Source organism: Synchiropus splendidus, chromosome 2 (genome assembly GCF_027744825.2).
Source record: "Synchiropus splendidus isolate RoL2022-P1 chromosome 2, RoL_Sspl_1.0, whole genome shotgun sequence".
Lineage (NCBI taxonomy): Eukaryota > Metazoa > Chordata > Actinopteri > Syngnathiformes > Callionymidae > Synchiropus > Synchiropus splendidus.
Genome location: NC_071335.1, coordinates 24,173,985 through 24,185,046, shown reverse-complemented (window position 1 = coordinate 24,185,046; position 11,062 = coordinate 24,173,985). Strand labels below are relative to the sequence as shown.

Below are 11,062 nucleotides of genomic sequence, written 5' to 3'. Positions count from 1 at the left end.
CTGACTGGGCATTTATTGGAGTTCATGTGAGAAAGTCAGGCTCTTTCTGGCTTGTCCAGTTGCTAAATGGCCTTTTTATTTAGTCTGATATTCCGAACTGGCTCACGGTTAAAAAGCATTGCCAGCAACCTAATATTCCACAGGGATATGCGACCAATATGCCACCGCAAAGTCAATGGGTGCCGTTATCTTCTGACCCCCCAAAACATCTGTAGACATGCCTGGTCCACATAATGGCTTCAGGGCCATTCAATATGGCCCAAAACAAAATCTGAAATGATTAAAACTGTTTCCTGAAATGTTGCGTAATGTATTTTTAATGTAACTGTACACAGAAATCTTGTATCCGTTTCACCATGTCTGTAAAGCCAGATGTAGAATTAGCATCTGACAAAATGATAAAAGAAACAGTATAATTTCTCTCATTTTCCATTGAAGTTATTATTTATTAGTTATTTATTTATTATAAATACTAGTAAAATGTACAATATACATTATCAGCCCACAATGTTTATATTTCATGTTGTCTTATTTTGGCAGTCAGACAGGGTCTGTTCACGTTAACCTATACTAGCTAGCTAACACAATGTATGATTTCAAGAAATGAATTGAACATATGGTCCTGAAATGCCCAGATTCACGGTGTGAATTCAACAGCTCAATTTCCTGAAAGAGTGTATACAGTACAGCAAATGAAACTGGAGAGTCATAGGGATTTCCAGGGGAGATACAATTCCTTCAGGGCTGTCAACATATTCCACTTTCTCTTCATGAATATTGTGTCCAAAAAATGTCACCAAATCCACATAGTGTCAAAAAATTCAATAATAATTGTACAATTGTACAAAACAATTCTTTTCTCTCAAATTACCAAAAGCGATGAAACACTATCAAGTCCAATGCCATCATAACTGAACTTGAGAAATTAACTCAGACCACTCTGTGACAGTTACTTCCCCTACTCATGCCACTCACTCTCTACTGTTCTAAAATCTTCAGGTTCTTGGCAATACTCTGAAGCGAAGTGGAGTGGAACTGCTGCAGACAGTTGAGTGGAAATTCGGCTGAAACAGACCAACGTTCCGCCTCACTCTGAAGCCGTCGAGCAGGAGCAAGAAAACACAGCTGCTTTGTGACTCGTGATCCAAACTTATTGCAGAAGACAATGGACTTATAAAAGTTGTGGTAGATCATCCTTGGGATGCACTTCTGGCGCCACGCAGAGGAGCAGTGTTCAGAAGCAGAGCGTGGATGAGGACATCAAACTTTGAGGAGAACAGCGAGGCTCACCACTGCTGGCGCTGTTGTTGTTGTGACGAATCTGATCTGTCTACAGTCGACATGTGGTGCCGACACCAGTTCCAGCTGCCGCGATTAGGCAGGTTTCAAAAGCAGTGGGTTTCGGTCACCTCTGATGCTGGTGCTATGTGAACGAGGGCTGCATCTGCCACAAAAAGATGACGGAGTCACTCGGCACTGTTACATGATATTATCATTTTGTGCATTTTTAAGACAACAATTATTAATGCCGATATACTGTGACAGAATTTCCTACATATATGAGCCAAAATCTGGGTGGGAAGTGAGTCTCAAAGAGGTCAGTAGGAGACAAAGAATCCAACCTGCCTTAGAGAAGAAAGAGCTGAGCTAAAATGGGAAGCAATACACTGCTGGACCTGTGTTCCTATGTCACCCATGATGTTATGTCCGGTTTCCGTGAGTTTATATTTTGTTACATCCGGTTTCCTTGTGTGTTTTCTGTCCACCTTCACAGCAGCACAGCTGGAACCCATCCGCTAATCAAGCTTCGCCAATTTCAACACCTTGGTTACAGTCTGTGTTGCCAGATGGTTACTTTGAGTCCACTGGTAAAGTTTGACTTTGTTCCCTAGCGTGTTTGATAACTCTTAGATGGTGCGTGCATGTCTTTTCTGCTGCTTCCTTGGTTTCTTCCTTGTTTGTTTTCAGCTTTTTACTATTAGCTTTGTGCTTCGTGTGAGTGTTTTCTGTAGCTCATCTATCGTTTTCTCTTGTTGGCTTTCTTCTTCTTGTGTTTATTCCACCACCGAGCGCTTTTCGTTATTTCAGCCTTATGAGTTTATCCGAGTGCGTTTTTGTTGTCCCCGTTATTTAGTCTTGACTTTAATTAACTTATTTTCTGTAACAGGTTTTTTCGCCATCCCTGTGTGTTTCCCTCGCTCCCCGTTTTGGTGGCGACGTCCTTAGTTTCCTTGTTTCCTGTTCGTGCCCTATTTTGGGTATTTTCTGTGCGTTAAACCTTGTTAAATTTATCCTTGTTGTTCGAGTCCTCTGTACAGCAGCAAAGATTTTAGCGTTTGGGTCTGTTCTCCTGAGCCACCAAGACACATGAGCTCACAAGGAGAAGATACGAGTAACGGAAATGTACCAGTCGATTATCCAGGAGAGACTCAGCTACTGCACCTGAATTGCTGCCGAACTGACGTAGAAATGTTCAAGAGACGCTGTGACATCGTCCATGTTAAATGTGGTTACATAATGAATCCTGAAGAGGGGAACCACCACCCTTTCTTCACAAGACATATCAACCATGACAGCCAGTCAACACCTCGATATTCTAGCGTTTCTGAGCAGAGCTCACTGCCTCTGGGGCTGTGGACCTCCGTCAGCGGGCATGACCATCAATCTCACGTCTCTGAATCGGACGTCTCCGAAACAGCTTCTCTTCATTTGGTTTCAACCGTCTTCATCATCTCCGAGGATCTGGATTTCTTTTTCCTTTTTTCCCGTATTTGGACGTCTTCACTCTCACTCACTCACACACACACACTGTCGCGCACACACATGCCACCCACCCTGACACATGGTGTGTTATGCAAGAGGTGATGCCTAATTACCACTGACATCTCAGATACTGTTCACTGCGAAATGAATCATGACAGTGGCGACAGCTTTTGATATTTTTCACCAAGTCCACTGGGTCCTTACCAGCCGACAAATTGATCAACCAAATACACACTCATAATCCACTCTGCATCTGATGTCTTCATTAAATGTTTTTTTTTTGGGGGGGATGATTCTCTTAAGTTCAGAATTATAAATGGAGCGTAAGAATCACATTTCCTTGATGACTCCTTGGTTATCAGCTGCTGTGGGAGAAGAAAGAGAGGTTTAATACGCAACAAAGCCCCACAACATCGCTCCACACTGTGGCTGCACAGCCGCTCGCACAGTCCTGCAGTTCTATTTATAAATCATGGCGTTGTACTGGAAAGCGCTTACAGTATATCCAGTGGTGCATAACATAACTCAGTGGCTTCCCAAAGAGCACAAAACCTTGCTGTGGCGTAATTATTACAAATAGATGAAGTGCGACTGTGGAAACACAGGCCGGCCGGATCGGGCATAATTAATGTGACATGCAGCTCATCTGTGCGCAAACCTCAACAGGAGGAAGTCGCCCTATTTCGGAGGGTTTCTCTGCCTAGATGGCGAACGATCGCAAGCCATGCGGACGTGGACAAGACGCAGGCTAATTGATTTGACATCCTGCCTTTCTTTAAAATCCAGAGCAGACAGTGTTTAGAGCTGGAGAGCACAACAGCTTTGATCTTGTTGAGGAGTGTAAATCTGGTAATAGAATTCAGGATTAGTTGAAAGTCGTGCCAGTAAAACTGCACACAAAAGAGTCGGCTCATTGTTGGTGCAGTTCGCACAAAAATAAAATGTTAAATCTTTATAGGACAAGGACCTAAGAGTCACCATTTAGAGTCTAAAGGTTTCTGTGGGAGGAAACCAGAGTGCCTGCCTTTCTGTCAGTCTTTTTTACAATTATAGTTTTGTGTACAATAACTTACTTTCTTTGCTTATATGACTATAAAGACACTAAACACATGAGTTTTCTTGATGATATATATTGATTGAGGAACTGTCCAGTAAGTCTGCAAATTCCCTCGCACTTTTTCTGCTTTTCAGGAGGCTTTCATGTGAATTGTAAATAATGAAAAGCAGTCTATTAGCTAGGATTTTGAGACACACACAACTTTGGCCACGCCGACCAATCAAATGCGAGTGTCACGACTCACTAACACAAATATGGCGTCCGCAAGAGCAAAGCTGCTGCTCCACCAAGACATGAGAATCAATGCATTTCAACCTTTTTCTGGGAAATTCCCAGGGAGAAACACCCTTTTCATGGAAACCAGTTAGACAACCCTATGACTAGGCACTGATCGGAAATTTATGGCGTCAAAAGTGTGTCCAATTCCTCATGTTTTTCAGTTTATAGCCCCCATGCACCCCCGAGATACTAGCCTGACGACGGCTTGAACATTTGTCACGAATCATAAAAGGCTTTGGAGAGGGTCTCGTTTTTGTGCACTTTAAAACAATATTGAATTTGATTTTAAACCAACCAGAAACACATGCTGTACAGGGAACATGCAGTCAACATTGTCACCCACCCCACTGCTGTAACCAGAATAATACCAGTGTTTCCTCATTGGAGGCGGGGAATTGGTCCTGTCTTGGAGTCTAGTTTGTTTCTAGGTGATCACCTCTTCCACACACACACACTTAAGGTCTCAGCAGTGTAGCTAGTCTTGTTGTTAGGAACACAGTTGTGAGCCACAGTTCCAGTCCTCAATGTGCGAATGTGAGCTGACCATGTGACTGACCTCTTGACAGTGTGAAGCAGTTGTATGAGAAGCCAAAGTTGGCATGTTTTGCAACCACAGCTTGTCATCCACAGGTGACTAACACTGACCTAAATAAGGTGACATGTGTTTCACTTGCAAGACCGAGAGGCTTGTGGAGGACAGTGTATTGGAAGGAAACAGGACTGTGTGGAGGAAGTGATGGACAACATTGAGAGCATCGTGTCCAACCCTCTCTGTGATGAACTCTGGCAGATGGACAGCAGCTTCAGTCAGAGACTTGTCGCCCCCAGGATGAGAACCGAACATGCAAGATGCATCTCTGTGCCAACAGCTATGGTTATAGTGCTTTGTTGTGACCAACGTTTGGATCAGGAGAGTCAAACTCAATCGCTCAGGGCACCTAATCCTGACCAATCTTGTGAGCCCTCATTCGAAACTCCCCATCAACCTTCCCTCTATAACAGCGGAAGGCAATTCCATTTCCTTGGGGGCCACATTGTAGAGTGGGACTGTTGTGAGGGGCCATCAAACCAAAAGACTGAATTTTAATAAGTAAAATATAGGAGAAAATGTTTAAAAACATTAAAAATAGAAAGTAATTATGTTAATAAATAGGAAACAAGATCAAATGCTGTAGATATAGATTTAAAAAAAAAACACACTCGCACATTATGATGTAGGATGTATAATATAATACTTGTTTTAGATACGTTTTTATTGTAAAAAAAATAGGTTTTCATGGTAAATAATTATGAAGATTATTACTATTCAAGTACAGGCTCCACATTTAAGCACTAAAGTAAGTCATAGATCCCTCACAAGTCATATTTAAAATGGAATAGTGCTGAGTAATAAGTTTAAACAATTCCAGGTGTTTCCCTCTAATTTCATGAGGGCCACAGAAATGCTGGCAAAGAACCACATTTGGTCCCCGGGCCACACTTTGTTCAGGTCTGCTCTATTAATTCCCTTTGTCGAAGGTGCATAAACGGTAATTAGGACACAAAGCAAGGTTCAGGATGTAGTCGATCGACGTCCACTGATTAAAACTACCTCACAGAATTTTCCACAGAAGATTGAGTTACTAACTTCTGCTGAGTTGACCAGTGTTTTGTTTTAGAGTTACCATGCTCCAATTCACTTGCTCCCATGAGGCACCGCCTGCAACTCTGTTGTGCTGTTGATGTTCTCAGTGACTGCCTTCTACGTCTGAACAGGATTCTCAGCTCAGATAGCCATCGCTTGTCTGCAATATTTCTTCTCGGAATTGGTTGCTGAATGTCTGTGAAGAAGTGGCATGAAGTTGAATAAATAAGCTGCTTACAATGTGATTAACAACCAAGTCGTCCAAGGAGCGACTCACATTCTGGGAGGTCAGAGATCAATTCTTTTTTTTTTTGCTCCCTAACCGGAACATAATCACGCAGCATCATTTTGATTCCAGCCGAATGAATGCAACTACTCCCTGGATTACAAGGATGACTGTGGGATCTTTTAAACAAATGATACAAAGTTCAAGCCTTGTTTGTCAAAGCTCACATTAAAACCTAAAACACACAGGCATCAGGTCAGGAATGGTTCAGTGGTTGAACTGGAGGAACGTCTGAGCTCCAACAATAGACGAGTAAAGATCCTTAACTGATCACCTCTTCCGACAAACACTGATCTTTGACCCCAGCTGACACGATATACAGCGCGACCAAACCTGGCCGTCCACCAATCGCTGCCGTTTCACTGGTGGAGAAGAGAGTTCATCGCAACAAACACAGCCCTCTTCTCTCTTGTGACTTTGCAGAATCACTTCCTCTATAAATCACGCAGACACACTAATTTATACTTTGAACAGCTCTATATTTATCTCAGACTCTTGCCACATGATCTGCATGTACAGTGTCTTGCTTGTATAGTCTTGTTCATTACATTAGATATGGATGATCACATCCAAAGCGTTTGTGGTTTGCTGCTGAGGACATTGACAAAGGTGATAGTGATATGTCACATTACACTACATTGTACCATAGTTCTGTCACTAGTGTCTTTGTCTGTCTTCAAATTCATTTGAAAAGTTTGAAAAGCTTTTTTAAAGGACTGAAGCGGTGGAGGATTGTGCTCTCTGATTTTGTTATAATAATAATAATAATAATAACAATGTAATAAATGTAGTAACCTGGAGTAACACAATCCAAATCATGCAAAGTGAGATGTTTTGAAAGTACAATACAACATACCATTAACTTGGGAAAATATAAATTAATATCTATATATTTATCATGTAGTTGCCTTGCATGCATCGCTGTGCACACCTTTTGGAAAAAAGAAAAATAAATCAATAAAATAAGAACCTGTTTTAATAATGCTGTTTCCTTCTCCTCATGCAAACCATAATTTATAAATATCCATGCATGAGACTCCGTTGAAAACGCCATTTACAGGATCATGGTATTCTTGTGGCCTACAAGCTACAAACAGTTAGGGTGGTAGACGCGGAGCAGGACCCAAGTGCAGTGTTGAAAGAGTCACAGGAGGCAGGAGCGAGTCAATACATTAATTTAATGACAAAATATATAACAAAAGGCGTCACCGAACCGGGATTACAAAACGGAAAACAAATCCAGAGCGTCACCAAAACAGGGAAGAGTCCACAATGGAATGAGTCCAAACGAAAAGCGTCATCGAACCGGGAGAAAGAATGCAAGAAGAGTCAGAACTAACAAATGAAGCAAACCATCTGGCACACGTTGCTGGAGTCCAGGTGTTCTTAAGCGTGGGAGATTAGAGGAAGACAGGAGGGAGAAAGCAAAACAGGACTCAAATAAAAGCAGAATGATGACACAAACAAGACACTTTAATGACAGAGGCGTCGGGGCACTTTTCAAGGGGCCACAAATGGCCCACTGGCCTGACTTTGAGCAGCCTATATAGCAATGTTTTTTTTAAGTATAACACATCACAGTGTTGCACTTTTGGAGTTTTATTTCGGACCTATAAAAACATATAACATCTATTTCCTGTTTGTTAAGCAGAAATATTGCACCGCCTAGTGGAAGGAACTTTGTTAGACTTGAGGACGGTTTCACCTGACGCGAGTTTCACACAGGTATTTCACTGAAGACAAACTGAGTTGTGTTTTTGAATGAAAAATGACGCACGTTTTTGGCAGAATGGCGAGAACAGTACTTGCTCGGGATGTATGGATATTGAATATGCATGCCTCCTGTTTGGAATAAATAGGTGGCGCGCTGGGGTTTTCACTGTAGCTCGCGCTGTGCCCTATTTTCAGAGCGTCTACCTGCGCTGCCTCCTCCCTCCTCCACTTCCTCTCCCTCCGCCTCTTTCCCTTCAGTTTGTGTGGCTCCCGTTGCGGTAGGAGGGCCATGGAGGGAGTGTGACGTTTCCCTGACTGGCTGCAAGTCCGCCCGACTCCTCGTTTGTTGTTATTTCTCATCTTTTGCTCTCCGACGCGGAGGCGCTTGCTCTCACGCGCGGCCATGATGTGAGGTTCATCCGCCGCTGCTGACCGAGCCTCGCTGCCTGTTCAGTCCTGCCGGAGCGGCGCGAGCAGCCGCGGGATTACGGCGCCTCATGCGCAGCAAAAGACTTGTCTCTCGCTGTCAAACTGAAAGTTAACTATGCACCAGGACCGGTGAAGGCGTTGCACGCGCGTTTCTTGACTTTTCGCCCGTTTGTGTGGAATAATCGCTGCCCAGCAACACGAGCCACCTGACGACTCTGAATGTCGTGATAAAGGTAAGCAAGACTTGTCGCGTCGCAACGTCGAGAGTGTTGATGCGAATTGGAGGGTTTTAACTTAGTCGTTGTCGCCGCGAAGTTGGAGAACAAACGTCCGACAGACGGCAGTTTTCTGAGTTGGGCTCAGCGCGGGTGCGTGCACCTGTTAGGAGATGCTGCTGCGCGCATAACGTGACCTTCTCTGCTTTGTTTTGTCCCAAACTAGTAACGCTTATTGTCTATTCAGAGGAAATACAATGGCACTACTGTACGACACGATGTTCGATGCGTTTGCACTTTTGAAAAAGTGAGCTGGAGATGCTGAGAACTGTCATAATAAGGCGCAGATTTTTAACGCAAACGCTGTCAAACAAGTCAAGTTGTGTCGCAGCACTTGCGGCCCCCAGAGCAGCAACTATTGAGTGACAGCATCCAGGCCAATCCATGACTGGCCTGACAAAGCTGCTGGATTTCTGCCTCACTTGTCCAATGGAGGTGAGAATGAAGCCCAGAAAGCGTCACGTGGAAACGTTAACCCTTGCAAGCAAACGGAGGAGAAATCTTTTCCTTGCCCTTTAATTGAAATTCACATGGATCACAAATGTTTAAGCCGTCGTTTTCCTTTTAAAATAATAAACAAAAAAAGTTGTGTTATTTACACGCAGCTGCAACAGCTGAGCCAAAATAAATGTTGGGTTAGAGTATCATCTCCAGGCATTTTAAAAAGTTAATTATATCTTTCTCGTTTTGCTATCTAGGTCAATTGGTGAACCAGCAATGGAGACCAAAAGATGCCAAAGTTACTTCGATGGTAGTGAGACAGAAAACCGATGGAGTCAGGCTTCTACCACCATGGATTTCTGCAGCTCAACAGAAGAACCGTGCTTGAATAGTAGTGACATCCTCATGGACATTGTCAATGTCAGCTGCCCAGCTGGAAGCCAAGTCATCGACGGCAAGGACAGCAACGTGAAGAAGATGGATCGTCAGACGCTGCGGCTGAACCAACATCAGAACCAGCAGTTCATTCTCTCGCATGTCACTAACTCCTGCCATGGCCACAAGCAGGAAATGGACTCCAAGGAGCTTTCCAAAACTGTGGCTGAGTCCATGGGGTTGTACATGAACGCCGCTAGAGAGGCGGATTACGCCTTCGGTCAGCAAGCTGGGGGAAACAGTCCGGGAAAGATGTATCCAGTACCTGCTCGGACCATTGAGGAGAGTCAGTGTGGTTCCACCAACAGTCCCAAGTTGTCTTTTAACACTCCAAGGGACTCGACTCCTGGCAACCCGGTTAGCTCAGCTTCGATGCTAGTTTCCTGCAGCCCCCAGAATTCCATTTCCAGCCCCGGCGGTAGCAACAATATCGTATCATCCACCACTAGCCCCTCGTGTTTCGGACCGCTGTGCGGCTCTGTTGGTAGTCCCATCAACCACAATGCTTGTGCGCCTTCACTGGCGACTGTCAAGTGCAGGAGTTCTGATACATGTAGCCCCGTTGAGTCAAGCACCGTGGGCTCGCCACCTCTCACCAGCCCTCCTAATATCATGAGGTCGCCCATGTCCAGTCCGCAGAGCATGGGCGGTGTTAGGTCGCCACCGTCCTGCAACACTACCTGCAACATGATGTCATCTGTCTCCAGCCCCACTGGTGGCAGCTGCAACACAATGAGGCCATCGATCGCCAGCCCGTCTACAGGGGGTAACGTAGCTGGGGGCAGCCCGCAAAACCCCTCCTCTTGTGGGTTCCCGGTGTCCAGCCCGGCTAGCGCTCTTGGGCTGGTGCAGAATGACACTAAGAGCCCGGAAGCAACAGGTTTGACCAGGGAAACCAACTTCAAGAACTTTGAATTCCCCAAAGTGGAGATGGTGGATGGGGAGGTGTTCAACGTGGGCTTGGACCAGATGGGCATGGTCAAGTACATTAAGAATGAGCCCGGAACAGATTTTCAGAGCATGTGTCTCGGCAGCTCCAAATGTAAAACAAGTGGCACTCCTTTCATCGCGCAGATTAAGTGTGAGCCAGACAAAAATGAGGGATGTATGAACCAATCTCACAGCGAGCAAGCGCTTGGTCTTTATCCTCAATCGGAGACCACCTATTTATCACTGAGGAATAACATCGATGAATACAGTCTTTCTGGCATCTTGGGGCCCCCTGTGCCCCCTATCAACGGGAACTATGAGCCTGATGTGTTTGCCAACAACGTCTTGTCTAAAGGGGTTAAGCAGGAGTCCAGTGATGGCAGCTATTACCAAGAAAATAACGGCATGCCCACGTCGGCCATTGTTGGAGTTAATTCTGGTGGACACTCGTTCCATTACCAGATTGGAGCTCAAGGAACAATGTCTTTCACGCGGCACGACGTGAGGGACCAGTCCAAGCCGTTGCTGAATCTAATTTCGCCTGTTACAGCGCTAATGGAGTCATGGAAATCTCGACCGGGCATGACGCAGGGGTCACTGTCGGCTCGAGGTGAGGGATATCCGGGTCAGGCCTGCATCACAGACAGCATGTCGAGGTAAGAGTCAAGGTTTATCAGACATCAAAAATACCATCTTGGTGAAGATCATCTTTTCTGTCTGTCTGCGAGACAGTCTGACTCATGGGGTTTTCTTATTGTTTAGTAGTTGTCACTTCCTGCAATAAATGCATGAAGGTTAGGGGCACAACGAGTACATATCTGTGTTTTCAC

The 11,062-nt window shown here is 44.6% G+C and overlaps 1 protein-coding gene across 1 annotated transcript in view; it reads left to right on the top strand.

Moving 5' to 3' along the window:
* Positions 1 to 7,995: 7,995 nt before the first annotated feature.
* The window catches only part of nr3c2 (nuclear receptor subfamily 3, group C, member 2), a 60,587-nt gene continuing 57,520 nt past the window's right edge, over positions 7,996 to 11,062 (top strand). Inside the window, exons 1-2 of the mRNA XM_053857834.1 lie at positions 7,996 to 8,384; positions 9,125 to 10,888. Coding sequence (XP_053713809.1) covers positions 9,144 to 10,888 — 1,745 coding nt within the window. The 5' untranslated portion in view covers positions 7,996 to 8,384; positions 9,125 to 9,143. The remainder of the gene's footprint in view (positions 8,385 to 9,124; positions 10,889 to 11,062) is intronic.